The sequence below is a fragment of the Asterias amurensis genome, chromosome 11 (genome assembly GCF_032118995.1).
Source record: "Asterias amurensis chromosome 11, ASM3211899v1".
Classification (NCBI taxonomy): Eukaryota; Metazoa; Echinodermata; class Asteroidea; order Forcipulatida; family Asteriidae; genus Asterias; species Asterias amurensis.
Window position 1 is genome coordinate 2893677 of NC_092658.1, and position 19052 is coordinate 2912728.

Consider the following 19052-nt stretch of genomic DNA (forward strand, 5'->3'; position numbering starts at 1 on the left):
CGGGAAGTTTCACTGTCAAATCACTGAGGCATGGAGGTAGAATTCCACCTCAATGATTGAGGCAAGTATATCGATATTTCTATCCCATTTTGTTTTGGTCTGTTCCTACTCTATAATTGCAGTCATAGTTCGATTTTTTGTCGCATTATAGGCCCTCAAATTCTGCAGTGCCCTACTCGCCAACAAACTCTTGGAAACTTTGGCAGCCATTCGTTCGTCCGCCCCTTGCTTGTCGTCTGCCTGTGTAATGTGCAAGAAGCGTGAATGGTAAACAGAGTGGCGAACTCGTGAACTCGTAATATTCACATTGTCGTCAAGAGGAAACGTGGGTGCGATTGAAAATCCACTCAATTAGCGTTCAACCTGTTGGCTGTTTGTTGATACAGTAGTTTTTGCGACAGCGAAGTTTGGCTGCCGTGTTTGGGTTCATTTCTACCTCCATGATGGGACCAAAAGTTCTGACCTATTCTGGAGTTCTGGATCTGTGATTTTTACTCGCTGTGTTTCTGTGGTTCTCACCGGAGGTTTAAATCTTGTCACAATTATCACTCAACATCAGGTAATGTACATTTTATTACATTTCATTTTAATGAACGAGAAACTGTACTTTTTAACTATTTTACTTTTATGAATTTTGGGTTTGAACTTACTTTTACTTTTATGTCAGCTAAAAAATGTTACCTTTAAATGTTGTAGTCCTATGAATTGAACCCATCAAGCTAAGTATACTTGTAAGTATAATCCATACCTTTGTGTTTGTCTATGCAAAATTGAGAATATAAAAAGGATTTGTTGTCTTTAAAAGCCACAGAATTAGTCACTCAGACCATTTCTACCTCCATGCTCCGACACACAAAAAACTGGTAAATTAAAATTATATTGATGGATGTTAAAAAAGGAACACTTAGGGCCTAGCAGCAAGAAAACTTTTCAATGCTCAGCTACAAAACCTCGCACTATAGATAAACAAAACAAACCCTGTTCCCGAATAGTGTTTATTAATAATTATTTTGGCTCTTACATTGGTAGCTGTAACCTTTCAAGGATAATTTTCCGCACCTCGCCACCAATTTATCCGCCCTTTTTGACCCTAGCCCAATCGATTAAATACATCCTCAGGTGTAAAAAAAAACCGAGAAAAAACTAGAAATTGAGAGTTTGTGTACAAACTCAGGGTGTTCGGGTGAATGGTCAAATGAGGTCACGTTGTGTACAACATTTGTAGAACATTACAAGAGGTTTCATGTAGTGAAAGAATCTTGTACGTAGCGTTTGAGATTCTCAAGATATGAATTTTTCAATTATTTACCGTTTATTTAACGTAATGACGTCATCGATGACGTCATCATTCCAAAAAAGTTGCGGGTTCATCTACTCATGAAGGTTCATGTTTATGATAAGTTTCAAGTTCATAGTAGTTTAACATTTTGTTCAAAATCGCACGAAGAAAGATGAGGCGAATCCCAGCGTAGTGGAATTTGAATTACGCGCGCCTTCAACGGAGTCTGCATGTGTATACACAACCCGTAATGCCCACAGCCACGCAGTGCTGTTTTGTCGTAGAGCATGGATACAATGTAGGCCTACATGAACTACACGCGCACACACCCACACACCCACAATACAATAGTAGCATTCACATACATGAATGGCGATACTATCTGGTTTCTACGCGTAATGAATGGAGGTCAACACAAACGCGCGCTTTTACGACCAGAAGGCAAAATTCAACTGGCATTATGTTTGTGCAAAAGTTTGAGCAGGATAATTGATCTTCAAACTGATATTCAAATTTTGCGAATATGATATATAGTTCTTGAGATATGAACTTTTGAAATTTTGAACTTCCGGTTTCAACCGGAAGTAAAAGTCACATGAGGTCACGTTGTGCACGACTTTGGAGCTAATTACAAGACCTTTTATATGCACCAAATATCTTGTGTGTGGCATTTGTAGTTCTCAAGATATGAACTCTCCAATTTTTAGCGTTTTTTTGAACGTAATGACGTCATCAATGACGTCATCATTCCAAAAATGTTGCTGTTTCGTCTACTCATTAAGATCAATATATATGGTAAGTTTCAGGTTCATACAAGCTTTAGTTTTTGCGAAAATCGCGCGAGAACGTTCGAGGAGAAGAACACGCAGGGAAAAAAAAAAAAAAAAAAAACAGAACAATAACAATAGTTGTTCGGCTGGTGGCCGAACACCTAAAAACTGCCAGAAATTGGTGGCGTGGCGTGAAATTTGTCCCATTTCAAATTTCAGATGGCCAAACATGATGGATCCAGAGGTGATAGAAAGACTGCGCGCTAGCAGCGGGTCGGGAAGTAGTCGAGGCTCAAGCGGGGGTCTCTTCCAGCAAAAACGAACCGGCATCGGCCTCCTAGCAGACCCTCTCATCATTGCCCATCTCAAACATCTCCACCAAGATGCACAGAATAAGGCTAAGATGCAATGGGAAGATGAGAGCGGGTTGGGGGATGGAGGAGCGGAGGAGACTGTAGCGAGGGAACGACTGGCCAAGAAGATTACTGCGTACAATCAAGGGAGGCATCGCGGAGCTTTTACTGTCACACAGACAGAGGTAAATGTTTGTTTCATTAATTGATTAATTTGTTTATTGCTTCGTTTTTTGTTTTTTTTGTGTGTGTATGTGGGGGGGGGGGATTTGAAGTGTTCATAGATGCATCAGTTCTTTGTCAATGCAGAGTATTTTCCAAACGTCAGCTTAAGCCCAGGCTCCAGGCTTTGTTTCATGTTAGAAACCCTGTGCAAAGTATACACTGTTTCAAAATTGATGTAGAGTTCGAGCCAAGCCATAGCCAAAGCCGAGGTTTGGAAAATGCCTTAGAGCGCAAATATTCCTTGAACTACATGACAGAGTCCAGATATTTGAACACAACGCAATCAGACAAGCATGGCAATCAGTGTTTTTATAAATACTTATAAAGTTGCTTACTCTTAGCTTTTTAATTCCAAACCAAATTTCCTTCTTTAATAAATTTAGCAAATATATGATGAAAGAAAAAAATAATAAAGTTTAATAACTACTTGGGTATAACGTCTTTTGTAAAAAGTATTGTTTTTGATTGGTTGAAACCTCCTAGCTGTAAGACTGATGTTTTCAGTAAAGATTTTCATCAAATTTGAAGCCATCAAACTGGGAAATATTCAGACATTAAGAAAGTTATGAAATACACTGCAAGATAGCGTTCTAGATAGCTGTTTTTTTTATTTCACTTATTTAAATTTCAGGATAGGGTATAAAACGCTGAATACCCAGCAGGATGCAAACGTTTTTAATATAACCACTAACCACATTGGAATCAAGGCAACTTAATAGAGAGTAAATCTACCTGACTTTTCATGCAGAGATTAGAATTGATTTTTTTATAGAGTAAACCAAAAGTAATTAATGGATTACAATTGCAAAAAAAGGGGTCATGCTAGGTTTGTCAAAGGAGGTCGCTAACAACAGAAACAAATCAGATAAAGTTTTACAACATGTGAATGAAGGCGCAACCAGGAGATACACGCGGCTTAGATAAAAAAGATTTGATAATCAATGAGCCATAAATGATAAAAACTGCAGTCATCTCACGTCAATACGTGTCATTGAAATCCACCGCAAGGACAATGAGACAAAATAGGATTTAATGAAAGACTGATGGATGGATTTTGGGATAATACATTCTAGTTAGCTCCCAAGGTGAGCAGTGAGCATTGTAGAGAACAAAAAAGGAGTTGCCGATAGCCTTTTGATTTCATGGGGAAGTGAAACCTCTAAACTGATTCCAATACTGTTATTTCTATAAACTACTATTTGTAAAAATACAAAAATTAGTATCAAGACCCAGTAACGTACAACAAATTTCACACAAAGAATTGTATTTATGCTTGGACAAAAAATAGGTATAACTGTGCTGCTTTGCCAACTGTGTGGAACAAGTTACCTTACAAGTTACATTATAAAATTGTCATACTCAATCACTGGCAGCCTTCAGGAAAACTCTTAAAACTCATTTATTTGACTCCTACTTTTTGTTTCCTTTATTTTTGCTATCCTGTTATTCTGTTTGTTAAGCACTGTCCTTTTTATCTCCAGAAGACGATCAGAGCATACTGATCGAAACGTCGAGTTGAAACCAACGGTTCTTTTCAGAACCCCCAACTCATTAGAGATAGTCATTACATGGTGTTACCGCAAACCTTTCTATATCACTGTGCTGTAGTTTTATAAGAGTGCTGTATACATCCTTTTTGTATGCTACTGTATTGTATTGTATTTATACATTTCAAAACGTACTAAAAAAAAAACAATTTAAGTTAAGGTCTATCAATTTAAGACAAATTTTGCTTTACAGAAGTCATTTCTACTCAAAACAGGGACTGAAATTTGCTGGAGCGCTGAGGTTCTATTTTGAGGATGGAGGCAACAAACTGGCCAAGGCCATCTGGCTAACGAGTCAGACAACCGTTGAAGAACTCATGCCACGATTCAGGGAGAAATTCAATCTCTTGGAGAACGGACGCTGGAGGACCAACATATACCAAGTCCACAACTTGGGTAAGTTTTTGTAAAGATTGCAGGTCTTGAAGTTTAACTGGACGGTCTGGACCAGTATGTTTTTTTTAACAGGACCAGGTTTAAAATGAGAAATAACAATCTAGCCCTGAAGTCTTTTAAAAGATTATATCCACTGGCTTGAAGAAGCTTTAAATTTGTTCTGAAGAAGTGTACCTAAAAAACTTTTAAGTTCTATGTGACAAACAAAATATTTTGTAATTTTGTCGGACAATGGTGATTAACCGAACAATTTATTTGTTTTCTTTTCATCAACAATTTTAAACATTTCAAAATGGAAACACATTTAAAAGATTTGTTACAAATTGAAGTCGGGGAAGAAATATGTTTAGAAATAATACAAGAGGGGATTCACACTAAATTTTTAAGATTTTAAAGGAAAATAATACATTGGTTTTTCTTTGCCAGATAACTTTTTTGATGGGTTTAAAACTACATTATCAAAGCATTTTTAAGACCACTATTTGGTTTACACTGCCCCTTGCTTGTATTTAGCTTTTATAAATGCATTTCCTTTTGAACCCATCATTCTCATAAATATTCTCAGAAAAAAGGGCATTGTAAATCATAGAATTAAATGTGTGTGTATACAGCTATTTACCAGATTTAAATTTGACTTCCAAACCACGTAAACCTGTTAAAAGAGCATTCCTCATTGTCAACCACTAACCCCCATTGTAAGACACAGCTTAGTTCCAGTAAATCCACTAACATCAAAGTGGTGTGACTACTGAATGCATTGTGCCCCTTTCTAAACCACAGGTTTATGGACACTTTACTGTTACCAACAAAAGATCCTGGCCACTCCCTTCTGTCTGTGTCCTTTCTATGTTGCATTCTTGTTGTTCAATAAGCATGAAAGAAAGTCTTTGATGGTCTAAGGCTTACAACAAAAGAGGGATATATACAATGCCCCAAATCACATAATTAACAGTTTGCTACTAAAGAAGCTTACCTTGTAGTTTGTATATTGGTTTTAAAAAGTGATACCATTTACTTTGCTGTGCAAACTGTTCCCATGTTGTATTGCTGTATAGATATCAGGAATTAGGAGACTACTGAGTTCAAAATTGCCCAAATAAGAACTTGTCCTGGTTGTTTGTTTTATTTTTACTGAGTAAATAAGGGAGACTGTTTTGTTCTGAATATCTTGAGCGGTTATGTCTATAGAGGAAGATTAATCCATAATGCACAATCCGAGAAACTTTTCATACGGAGACCTTCTCAGATTGCCATTTTTTAAAATCCATCTCTCGTAAACCACTTTAACTTAGAAGGGAATCATTTCTTAACATGTTCAACATTTTCAACAGCTACAGTGCTTCTTTTCCAAGTAAGTTTTTTGTGGCCATCACTGTTTGGACTAATTACTAAAGGTTTAACCTCCCTGAAAGGGTCTGGGCCCAATTTTATAGAGCTGCTAAGCACAAAAATTTGCTTAGCATGAAATTTCTGCCATGACAAAAACTGGCTTACCAACTAAATTTCCCAGTGATTTTCAGGATAAGCAAACAACAGCTGAATACCAGTAACAAGCAATATGCAACAAATGAAAAGTTGGTCGGTAATCCTGTTTTTATTAAGGAAGAAATTTCATGCTAAGCAACTTTGCTTGCTTAGCAGCTCTATGAAATGGGGCCCAGTTTATGTTTGGTAAATACTCTAAAACTGAATAGCAATGAAACATTACCTGGTTAAGAGTTACAACAACTTTGGATAACAAATTGTTCATTTGGGAGTACCAAGGTTATGGAAAATTTGTTTAACCCCAAGTATTTGAATCAAGAAGTTTTACTGACAGTAATGCTTCCAAGATTGTGTATTCCACAATATATTCAAGCATTATCTCTAAAACGCTACCAGTTTTTCACGCTTCAAAAACAAATTCCCAGAATAGATTATTTTATGGAGTATATCTACACCATCCAAACAGATACAATCCATTTAAAGTTGTATATTTTCAGTCAGTTACTCTCACAAACTCTTCAGACACAAAACCTTGCCCCCATGAAAAGTGGGGGTCACTCACCGACACCGAATACTTATACTCAGTGAGTTTTTTAGTTGTCAGTGATGGATGAGTATTAATTCTACACACTGAGCTTTGTGTAGAGTCAATCTATTCACAATTGTTTGTTTGTTGATGTCACACCTATCCACTGGAACCTAGTTTAGTCTGGGGTGAAAGGCAACCTAGTATCTAAACTATTGGCTTTTGCATGATCCAACTTATGATTGATTGGTGAATGTCTACCACATGTCAGATTAAAGAGATGATCAACTACTTCAGGGAAAACCATGTTGATGTGAGTTTTGCGGAAATATCTCTGCTTTATCCAAGTTCATGAAATTATCCCGTGGAATTCCCTTGGAGGAGAAAAATTTCCTTTTTGTTTGGGAAACATGCTTCTTAATAGTTTCAAGTTCGTAGAAAATTAATTAGCAATGAGGTAAAATTTGCATGGAGTGTTAAATACAGGCTTGGATATAAAAATTATTGTTTAGTTTTAGTCTAAGAGGAAAGTGGTAAAACAGTTATCTATTTTCACAATTCTGTAAAAAAAAATCCCTCTGAAATAAAGTAATTTTAAAGAAAATGTACTTGTAAGACACTGGACACTATTGGTAATTGTCAAAGACCATCTTCTCACTTGGTGTATCCATGGAGGTAGCACAACTTGAGCTCAATTGGTCGTCAAAGTTGCGAGATAATAATGAAAGAAAAAACACCCTGGTCACACAAAGTTGTGTGCTTTCAGATGCTTGATTTTGTGACCTCAAATCCTAAATCTGAGGTCTCAAAAACAAATTTGTGGAAAATTACTCATTTCCTGAAAACTATGTCACTTCAGAGGGAGCCGTTTCTCATAATGTTTCATACTATCAACAGCTCCCCATTACTCGTTACCAAGTAAGGTTTTATGCCAACGAAAATTAATGAGCTGGTTTTTTTTAGGGCCTACATGTAAAGGTTGATCATAAAACAGAAAACATGAACACTGCCACTGACTATTTTTTTCGGCTCTACAAAATTTGTTTAGTAACACAAGTTTTTAAACTCTTTAGGTCAAATTAAAAAAATACCAGTTGATCATCCGGATTTTTCCAAAACCCCCCCTTTTTTTTTTCCCCAAGATGGCCGCTTAGTATTTCAAATCAAACATGCCACAAATTTTTTAGTTTGAACCCACCACAAACTTATTTTACTATTTGTCGCATGAGGACCCGGGTAACAGGGTTGGATTATTACACTAAAAAGATTTGCTGGTAAGCATTAACTAATTTTGTTTTATGAAAAAGACGATTACACGTGTTCGAGAGCATCACGTTAGATTCGGGAAAAGCCCCTAAGCCAGTCCTGCTGGATTTTTCTTTAAAAGGTTTATTAAAAATTTTAAAAAATATTTAAAAAAAAGGAAGCGGCCCCCCAAAAGGATGCGGGCGGGACGATCAACTGGTTTTTATTTTTTATTTGGCCTTACCAAAGAGTGGGTTATCACCACTTTCATGTTTCAATTTGTAAACTGGTTAGTTCCAAACCACTTGATTCTGACCCTAGTCAACCTCAGCCTACTTATAAAAGGGATTTTCTGCATTGATTGAAAAAGGATTTGTTATTCACGTTTACTCTGTTGTACACACAAAAGTGTGCCTCCCCTTCACTTCAACGTCCAGCAAAACTACCGTACCCGTAGCTTGTGTTTATCCCGTTCCCCTTGGCAACATTTGTGGATATCTGTTGCCATTTTCCTTATCAACCATTGACTGAGAGTTCTCTATTTTTCCATTCTGAATCCCTGCTACAAAGGACCTTTAAAGGACCAAATAAATATTTGAATTGATGTATGCTTGCTTTAACATACTATAACCTTAAAGCAATCACACAACATCGGTAAATAGTGCCCACACTTCGTTCATCACAACTTGTATATAAAATAACAAACCTGTGAAAATTTAGGCTCAATCGGTCAACGGAGTCGGAGAAAATAACGGGAAAACCCACCCTTGTTTCCGCACGTTTCACCGTGTCATGACATGTGTTTAAAAAAACTGTTATTCTTGATATCGAGAATTGATAATTGTTTTAATGTTTTCTCAAAAAGTAAAGTCATGATAACTATACTTACCTAAATGAGAGACATTGAGAAAGTACACATAATAATTGCTGAGACTTTAATAAAAAATAAATGAGATTAAGGTGCAGAGGTGAACAGGACTTCCACAAAATATAAATAAATATGAAGTTAGATAAATAAACATGTACACCTAACAGGTAGTTACTGTGGGGGTGAGGTGTAATGTTTTTTTGTCACAAGTTTTTTTTAATGTCTGAGTTTCATTTTAAATGTATGCTCTGGCAGTGGCTTGGATATTCAGAGGGTGTTCATTCATTTAAAGGAACACGTTGTCTTGGATCGGTCGAGTTGGTCATTGAAAAGCGTTTGTAACCGTTTTTTATATAAAATGCATATGGTTAGAAAGATGTTGTAAAAGTAGAATACAATGATCTACACAAATTTGCCTCGAAATTGCGTGGTTTTCGTTTTACTTTGCGAACTAACAAGGTCTGCCATTTATGGAAGTCAAAAATTTGACTCCCATAAATGGCCGACCGTGTTTGTCGACGAGGTAAAATAAAAACCACGCAATTTCGAGGCATATTTGTGTGGATCATTGTATTCTACTTTTAAAACCGCTTTCTAACCATATGCATTTCATAACAAACGGTTTCAAATGCTTTTTATAGACCAACTTGTCTGATCCAAGGCACCGTGTTCCTTTAAATTCATTCATATAAAGCAGCATGTGACACCCCTCGTCACAACTGCATGCATGCTTATTTCGATTACTGCGATCAAAATAAACCTGATATACTTGTGTACAAAATTTTAGAGAAAACATTATCTATTTGTAACAGGTACTGATAAAATGTGACTTTTGAATGTTAAATAAAAAGTTGCTTCCCCTAAAGGTGATCCCTAATTACCCTGTACTCTCTAAATGTAAAAGAGTGAAAAACAGCACTCTTTAGTTTTCGAGCTGTCCTCCATACGGCTCTTCAAAAAGAGTGGTGGTTATTTCACTCCTTAAGAGGGGTTTCACTCCAGGACAGAGTGAATAAAATCACTCAAAAAGATGCAAACTTCAATCTAAAAGAGTGGAAGACCACTTGAAAAAGAGTTGTCCTTCATATGGCTTGTTCACTTTTTTACATTCAGAGAGTACTGTCCCTTACCCAGGTTGTATCATAAGGCTTGTGTGATACCTGGCATATGCGTCAGTTACAAGTTGAATGGCTTTTGAGTGGCACAATTACAAAGATATTGACAAAATAGGAAGGCTGCCAACATAAAGGTCTAGATATAGCTCAGTTGGTGGAGCATCGACACGTTAATCCAGGGGTCCTTCCAAATCTCGCTCTTGTTAATTTGTTCAACCCCAAATTGTATCTGGTTTGTTGCAAGCTTAGTCTAACGACCATAAGATGTTCTAATTATAAACAACACATTTTTATTTCAAAGGTGGATCTGTGGTAACAAAATCTAGTAACAACCCTACAACTCTCTCTCCCTCTTCCCTTTCTGGGCCCCCTCCATAATTAGTCTGTTTGTATATCAGGGGAATTCCCTTCATAACCAATACTACTCGGATATAAACACCAAAATGCAACCACCCACTGTAGCTTAATGAGTATCCAAAAAAACAGAAGCCTGCCCTCTGTCATCACGACATGGAGAGCCTAAAGTTTGTGCTATTTAATCCAGTGTGGACCACTATTGATTGTCATTATTGAACACAACGAGGGGAAGACCAGTCACACTGGAGTCCCCATAACCTTTTAAGTATCGTTATTGTCCAGAAGACAGCCAGGTGCATAGACGGCATTGTATGGATTGTTGATGAATTGAAGGATCCTGAAGACTTGAGTTTTGTACACAGTCGATATTGAGGATGATTTACTTACCTGTCTGGCTCGGAGGAAAAATCACTCTAACTTCAGATCAGTAAGTTTGGATTTTTACTGTTTGGGGTTTCCGTTGTAAATGAATAATAGATGATGGCTTTTTATATAACGCTCATATCTGTCAATCGGTGATGCTCAAAGCGCTTCAAATATTCAGTGTTTTCCTGCAAGGTTATGTGGCGCTACGTTTATGATGTATGAGACCTATTCATTTACACAGCACCATGTATTGGTTTACAAATTGTGTACATTGTAACTTTTTAAATGTATCTAATATAAACACTCAAATTGTGTGGCAGTGGTTTAAAAAAATATATATTTGTAATAGTTTGTCTGCTATTTTATGGCGTGCTCATACTTGTGAGGTGTTTTTTGTTTGTTTTTTTAAAGTAAATATTGATGAATATGTAAACGAGACAGGTTTGTAGTTTCTGTCAAGGCAATGGGGTGGTCATTGTTTTTTTTGGAAGGGTAGTTACATGCGTGGTTACTTCTGCTTTGACTAAACACTTGATTATCGCATCATGTACAGTATGCATCAAATTCCAAGGCCGTCGTGTCTCAGTGAAAACAACACATTTATAATGTATTGGGCTTAAACTGTGACAATCAAAATATGCAACAGTGATTTTTAAGCACTTCAAATGATGTTTGCAACTTTTCCTCGTATCAGCTGAATTACTCGTTTTTTTAAATTGTCATTTGTGACATTCAAACTTGAAAAAAACACCATACAAAACCACTGGAATTTTGCTATTTTCTCTTTCTGGTAAAATTACAGATTGCATGCTTGTAACTGTCCGCTTGACTTTGACAGTTCTTCATACAGAAATGTTTATCTTGTACTTTTTACAATCAGTTGGATTTCAGATTAAAACTTTCAAAAAATCTTTATCTTGCTAATCTCATGCTTTTTCTTTAAAGTTTAATAATATATCATGAACTAAAATTATTGTAAGCCCTACTTCATTAGACTGACAGCTAGACAGGTCATCAATCAATATTTTTATGTCATCTGCTTGACCTCAACTCTCAAAATCAAACTTGAATTCAAGTTGGGGCATGACTTTTATTCTGTTTGTGAAAAATGCAGTGTATTGTTTAATATTTACGTTTTGCACTGTATCCTAGGGGATTTTATTAAGTGGGCTGCCGTCGATTTCACAAAGAGTTAGGACTCGTCTTATCTCGAGTTAGGATGAGTAACTCGTCCTAACTTAGGATTAATCTTAAGGTCTGCATGCTACAGTGCAGGGTTGGGACTGGTCCTAAGTCCTAAGATTAGTCTTAAGTTAGGAAGAGTTTTGTGAAATCGACGGCTGCACCCTGTTCTATACAATATTGAAATTGATCCTCGCAAAATGTTAATACCCTACACACTAATTACAATGTGGATTAATCTTGCTTTTAGAATAAACAATATTCTGTGGTTAATTTATTTTTAGAAAGTAGATTCAAATAATTAAACAGTCAAAAGTGTTATAATACAGGCGAACTTAGATGCTCTTTAAAAGCTTATAACAAACAAGCAACTTGATCTCTGCGAACATCTTGTAAGCGCTTTAAAAAAACACAGAGTCAGTCCATGCCCTCTCAAGATGAGCTTAAAGGGGTACTTAAAGAACCCCCCAGGCCCTGTATCTTTGATCTGTTCTACCGACTCATCTTCAAGTGCTACTGGTAAAAACGCCAGGGTTTTAAAACTCACTTACACAGAAAAGAAAGCTTGAGAAATCCTGTTTGTTTTTACTGGAGTGTGTGATTGCTACGTAAAGTGGGTGATGTGCGCTCTTTGCGGACTGTAAATCCTACTATCTTAGAATGGTTAATTGGGCATTTGTTGCAGTGTGGTTGGTCTTGTTTTGTTGTCTAAGCACTCAGTCAGAATGCTAGTTTGATTTTCTAAGAGACAAGACTATTTTTGTACTTCAAGCCTTTGTGTGCGGCTGGGTTAAATGTTAGAAAAGCAATTGATAAGTCGAAACCAACCCTCAGAAATCTAAAAGAAAAAAGCTATTATTGGTTTACCCTTTTATTGTTCATTGCGCCTTTGATCTGTTTTGCATTCCCTCACTTTTGAGCCTTTGATTTTGGTTGTCTCTTTAACAAATTTTTACGGCTCTCTGCATTTTAAACACTGTGTTTTTTATATTTTATTGTGTACTTCCTAGATGGTTTAATGGTTTAATATTTTCATCATTCATTGTCATGCACCTTTGAACAGGTTTGCCTGGAATTGGCGCAGTAAAAATACATTTTTATTATTATTTATAGGGAATTCTCTATTCTTTTTTTTGTTACTTACCAATCCATAACCTGACCTTTGAAGGGAAGGTACACCTTTGGTAATTGTCAAAGACCAGTGTTCTCACTTGGTGTATCCCAACATAAGCATAAAATCACAAACCTGTGAAAATTTGAGCTCAATTGGTTCATCGGAGTTGAGAGGAAATGATGAAAGAAAAAACTTCCTTGTTGGACGAATTTGTGTGCTTTCAGATAGGAATAAAAGACTTCTAGCTAGAAGTCTTTTATTATTTTAGTGAGAAATTACCTCTATTTCAAAATCTATGCTATTTCAGAGGGAGTCGTTTCTCACAATGTTTTATACTATCAACAGCTCTCCAATGCTCGTTACCAAGTAAATATTTGTTTTGAGTAATTACCAAACGTGTACCTCCCTTTAAGAGGAAAGTGTAAATTCATGTTGCAGGCCTGATGCTTCTTTCTTGAAAGAGCAAGGACACCAAGTCATTTTTTAAAGGGCGCCTCTATGAGGAAGTTGTAAATTTCTATTGTCACATTCAAAGGGCACCAAGTCAATGACCAGGGGCATTGAGGCAATTGCCTCAAGGCAATGACCAGGGGCATTGAGGCAATTGCCTCAAGGCAATGACCAGGGGCATTGAGGCAATTGCCTCCGTTGCCTCAGTGAAACATTGATCAGGCCTGCTAATGGATCTTTACACTTGATAAGAGACCATATCAAACCATGGCAAGAGCGTAAACTCACAGTGAGGTGACCCTGACAATTTGTTACCATGCTTTTATGCTTTCGCCCACTCAGAGTAATGATGACAGCACATCAAAATAGAATTTCAGGAAATTGCCGATACTGAATCCACCCGTCCTTTCAGTCTCATTTTATTGACAGTAATCGTATATTTAGTGATTTGTTAATATTTGAAAGCCTGTCATAGGGTATTGTGGTTGTGATAAAACCCTTAAATTACCATGGCTCCCATTATTAGACACAATAGTTACAACAAGAGAAATTTGTGACAATGTTACAGATCCCATTTCTCGCAGTTAATTGATTTTTAGAATTTAATTAACGGTGACACTTTTGAAATATGAAGGGCAACTCATTAGATTGTCAATAACGGAATGGGATCACACAGTCTGTGTAATTACCATTGGCTTTTAATTTGACATTCTTTGAACCATTTTGGCGATTGTATTTACTTTCTACTTCAACAAGTGCTTAGAATTGTTTGTCTTGGGGGCTATGAATATATTTCATCAACAGTTGTAGGTCAATGAGAGTTGACAATCCTGGTAGCAATAAATATTTATGCAATTTGTTCTTGGCTGTTAGACATTGACAGCATTTTGTCCATTCATCCTTGTTGCAAACAAAAAAGTGCAAGGTATTTCTGGTGTAGACTGTGTAAGTCTTGCGCATTTCAAAAACATGATGACAACTTGAAGACTTTATTTTTTATGAAACCCAATTTTAGTTAAATTCTTTTTTGGAAAAATATACCCATGCATGGAAATTTGTTATAACTAAGTTTTAACTTTTATATGATACAATACAGTTTTAAAAACTCGCAGCTGTTTATTCCAAATGAGGAGGGGGGGGGGACCCAATCAGTCCCTACCTAAAATCAGGTATGGACTGGAAACCCAATCCACATGCAAACTCTGGTCTGGGGTGGGATTCGAACCGGGGTCCACAAAGGTGAAATGAGGCACCCCTGAACCAACCTGATTTTTTTACAAGGGATTGAAGTAAAAAAAAAAAAGAAATCTGCAGGAAGCAGTAAAAGTCATTGTAAAAAAGAAGCCTGCATTTTCTTGTTTCAGAAATGTAATTTTAAAGGGTTTCTTAATGTTATTTGAAAGGGTTTCCTGATAAAAAAAACCTGGAGCAATCACACTTGAATAAATATAATACTATTATTATACTATTCCATCTCCCTGCTCAGATAAAAATTATGGGTGAACAAAAACACATGTACTAAAAATAAAAAAATAAAAACGTTATTTAGTTCAGAGATTTGTACGCAACTGTTAAAGTCATGATACAGCGTCTAGAGACTTGTAGTGGATTATACTCCAATTTAAAAGATACAGAAGGATTTAAATCTGTAATTGAATTACAGCATTAGACCAGCAGAGCAACGTCTTATTATTGATTCAAAATGGTTCATGGAGACTAGTTTTGCCATAAATCATAAACCTGTGCCTAATGTCATGGAGCTTCTTAACTGCCGATTTTATGCTTACTGCGTGATTGTGGGTGGATGGCCCTTGGCAATTGCTGCGGCCAGAGATGCTTTTTGTACACATACGCTCAATAACCCCCGACGACCTTTAACCTTGCTAAACATGGATTGATTTGGTGTACTTTCCCGTTTTCTCAACAAGTAGGCACTGTGTTCAACTGAACCTTACACATATGACTTTTATTATATATTTTTAAGGTGGCATGGTTGGCTTGTGCGTAAAGCGCTCGCCTCTCACCAAGGTGACCCCTGTTCGATTCCCAGCCAGGGCCATATGTGAGTTGAGTTGTGCGTTGGTTCTCTGCTGTGCCACCTGGGTTTTCTAGACCATCCGATTTTCCACTTTTGATCTTGGCTGTGCTCCGTGGTCATAATGGTTTGATGTGACTGGCAGCCAAAGGCGCCCTTGCATGCCTGCTTCTCGAACACGTTGTAGCCGCTTCCTTCGCAATTCAGCTCTTAGCTCTAGTGAGGATGATTAGCCCCCCCCCCAAGTTATTATAGTTAATATTATTTTTATAATTGCATGTATGTAAGTAAAATTTTGACTAGGAACAATCTATGATCTACCCCCTTAAGACAATTTTTACAGACTACACTACTAACTCTACATTGCATTCAGTGTTCTCCAACTTAAAAGTTAAAGGTCATCGGGGGTTATTGATCATGAAGCCTTTTTGATCCGGGGCCCACCTAAGGGCCCAGGAACATTATTGATTGCAAATGCTCTGTGATGCAATCTCTGGAGTTATTCCTGGTGGCCACTTCCTCCTGATTTCTCTGAGCAAAGTTTGTAATGATTGCATTGGCAGTCATTGGATCTCTGAAGTGCATGAACTTGACAAAAAAAAGAAGGGGAAACACGCAGAAGACAAATTTCCAACCTTGGGGGCGACTTCTGAAATCGCCTTTTCTTGTTTTGATCGCCGTAACTAAAAGAAACCTAATATTGATTGCTCAGAAAGTTCCTGAAAAACACAAACTATTTTTGTTGTTTTCACTGCAATTTGATGACCACAAAAATTATGCTTTGCCATTATTTTCCACATTTTAAGATATTAAAGATAAAAATGATTGAAGACCAACAACTATCTATTTCTCCTGCGTATTTTGGTTGCCACACTTGGAAGAAGCCCTACAAGAGCAGTCACAAAATTCCTGACAAATAATACAAACTGTTTTGTTGTTGTTGGTTTTGTTGTTGTTGGTTTCACTGCAACAGGGCAACAACAACATAATGATACACCTTTAAAGGCAATATAGTTAGACTTGTGGACAAGTTGTTAATGGTCTGCCGCAGTGAGATAGTCGAGTTGTGGCGGTGCTCTCGCCAGATCACTGCTCTCGTGCAAACTACTGGTTGTCGACTTCCTCTCCGTTAAAAAGGACTAGTCGTGAGAGCAGTAGTCTCGCCGGGCCAGCAGTCTAGCAAGCATACCGCAGAAATCGCGAGAAGATTCTGAACGCTATCACCGCGACAGACATTTAGTGACTTGTTCACAAGTCTAAGGCAAAGTGTGTCTTTGGCTGTTGGAACCAATCGTTTGTTTCAATCATATATGGGGGAATGTAGATATACAATCAAATTATAACCTGTGAAAATTTCACCTCAAAAGGTGGTAGCGTTTTTGTGATATTGCTGAAAGTCTGGAGTTGTTATGTCCATGCAGGAAGATGTACACACAACCTGAAGAATGTTTCTGCATGAAACTTTTTCAAGTTTAATTTTGTTTTTTTTATTCCTTTCTCTAGAACCATATTCCTTAGGATGGAATCATTTGTCAAAATGAAATACTTTATCAACAGCTGCTGTGTTTCTTACCAAGTAAGATTTTATGGGCATTTATTTGTGGACTAATTCCCAAAGGTATACCCTCCCTTTAACAATTACATTTTGATTTACTGTAAGATCAAAATTACGTTTTGATTGCGATTTATTTTTCCACAAACCATTGGCTTCTATTCTTGTCCGCCGAAAAACATCTCTGGTTTGATGAGACTCTAAATTCCAATAACAGCGTTTACCTCAATGCCTCCACGATCCACAAACGCTAGCTAGCCTTGGGGAGAAATCTGGCAGATCCCTGGGTTGAAACGTAATTAGATTTCTGTGTTGACGTTCAGGGTAAGAGTTCGGGTCCGATGTAAAAGCCAAGATATCAACAAATTGAATGTCGACAGAAGCCATCGAGGGCATGAATTTCTATTAGATTCCTTCCTTACAGAGTGTAATTTTTAAAACGTGCTCTATTCGCGGTTTCTTGATTGCCGTCATTCCTCCCTTTACTCCCCCCCAAGCATGAAAGGCCCCGCCTCCCACAAAAAAAAAGAGAGAGGAAAATACAGGGCTTAAGTTTTAAGAAGTCTTTGTGGTTCTGTTTTGTGGGGACAAGTAAACTCATTTTTTATCTTCAAGTTATCAAATCAAGTGCAGGGCGTACTGCTTAAAAGAGAACCAAAGTTTTGCTATTTACATTTCTTTAGATGTCAGCAGTTCTACATCTCAGCATAATTTTGTATAAGTTTGTATTTTTGTTGTCAGTGATTTTGATTTCATTTTGCTATTTGTTGAGTGTTTTTTTTCTTCTGTTTCTTTTGATAATACAATGCTTAATACAACATTGGTGTCGGGTTAAAAAACAAATAAATTAAATCCTTGAGAGGATATATAAAAAAAAAATTAAACACACAATCGCAGAAATTTTAGCTGCCGATTCCTGGGTTTGCAGTATCCACTGCATCTGTATTCAGTTTCCTATTAATGCATTGAGGACCTGTTCATGATTTGTACATAGTGAACTCTATACTGTTATTTCCCCCTTTTTTTCTTCCCTGTGTACTTCTGAAAAGTCTATCCTGGTGAAAAGCACTGTTGTTGGATAAACATTGTTTGCTTTTGCCAAACAGGAAGAATGTTTCTGATAATGAAAATAAAATGTCAAAAAAGGTAGTTGTTTTTCAATGGTGTTTACTTCCTTTCCAGTATGGTGAATGACTTCTGTGGACTACAGATAGCTTTATTTTTTGAGTTCGCCATTAGTTTCATTTCATTCACAATCCAAATCACAATGTGTACAGATATCCCTTAAAGCCATTGGACCCTTTCGGTACAGAAAAAAAAAAGTTCACAGATTTACAAATAATTTACAGGGTTTACAGAAGGTAATGGTGAAAGACTTCTCTTGAAATATTAGTCCATGAAATGCTTTACTTTTTGAGAAAACGGTAAAACAATATAAATTCTCGTTAGCGAGAATTACGGATTTATTTTAAACACATGTCATGACACGGCGAAACGCGCGGAAACAAGAGTGGGTTTTCCCATTATTTCCTTTTACCACGTCGACTAACACGGTCGGCCATTTATGGAAGTCAAATTTTTGACTCCCATAAATGGCCGACCGCGATAGTTAGCACAGTCAAAGGAAAACCACGCAATTTCGAGGCAAACTTGTGTGGATCATTGTATTCTACTTTTAAAACATCTTTCCAACCATATGCATTTTATAAAAAACGGTTACAAACGCTTTTTACAGACCAACTCGTCCGATCCAAGGCAACGTGTTACTTTAACTTTGAGCCCTGCAACTATTCTTGAGTTGCAATAAACATGGAGAAATGTGTATTACCATTGACTTGATCAACCATTGGACAGTGTTGTGTAATCACAAAATGCTGATTTATTCTCATAAGCTACATCTACCAGCAAATTGCGTGGCAAGTTCAATGATTACTTCATCGACTCAGGACTGTAATAATAAAGGCATGAGTGCAAATTTGTATGGATTTCATCAAGTTGCTTCCGCATATTTTGTAGCTCCTGGTAAATGGGGTTTATTGATCAAGAGTGCTATTCAGAAAGTATTTTGTTTGGCCAAAAATATTCAGTTTTTAAGAAACATTCTTTTATTCTCAAATTCATTCAGATTTTTCATTTAATGACCTTTTGATCTAATAGATGTTATTGTTGCATCGGGATAAAAAATGT

At 36.8% G+C, this 19052-nt stretch overlaps 1 protein-coding gene across 3 annotated transcripts in view; it reads left to right on the forward strand.

The window, feature by feature from the left end:
• Positions 1-293: 293 nt before the first annotated feature.
• The window catches only part of LOC139943823 (ras-associating and dilute domain-containing protein-like), a 54165-nt gene continuing 35406 nt past the window's right edge, over positions 294-19052 (forward strand). For 2 of the 3 annotated variants that reach the window (XM_071940652.1, XM_071940653.1), the window contains exons 1-3: positions 294-559; positions 2269-2587; positions 4390-4570. In XM_071940652.1, the coding sequence (XP_071796753.1) occupies positions 2279-2587; positions 4390-4570 (490 nt within the window). In that variant the 5' untranslated portion in view covers positions 294-559; positions 2269-2278. Of the gene's footprint in view, positions 560-2268; positions 2588-4389; positions 4571-10398; positions 10594-19052 lie in introns of those variants that run through there. The other variant, XM_071940654.1, reaches the window with a different exon arrangement.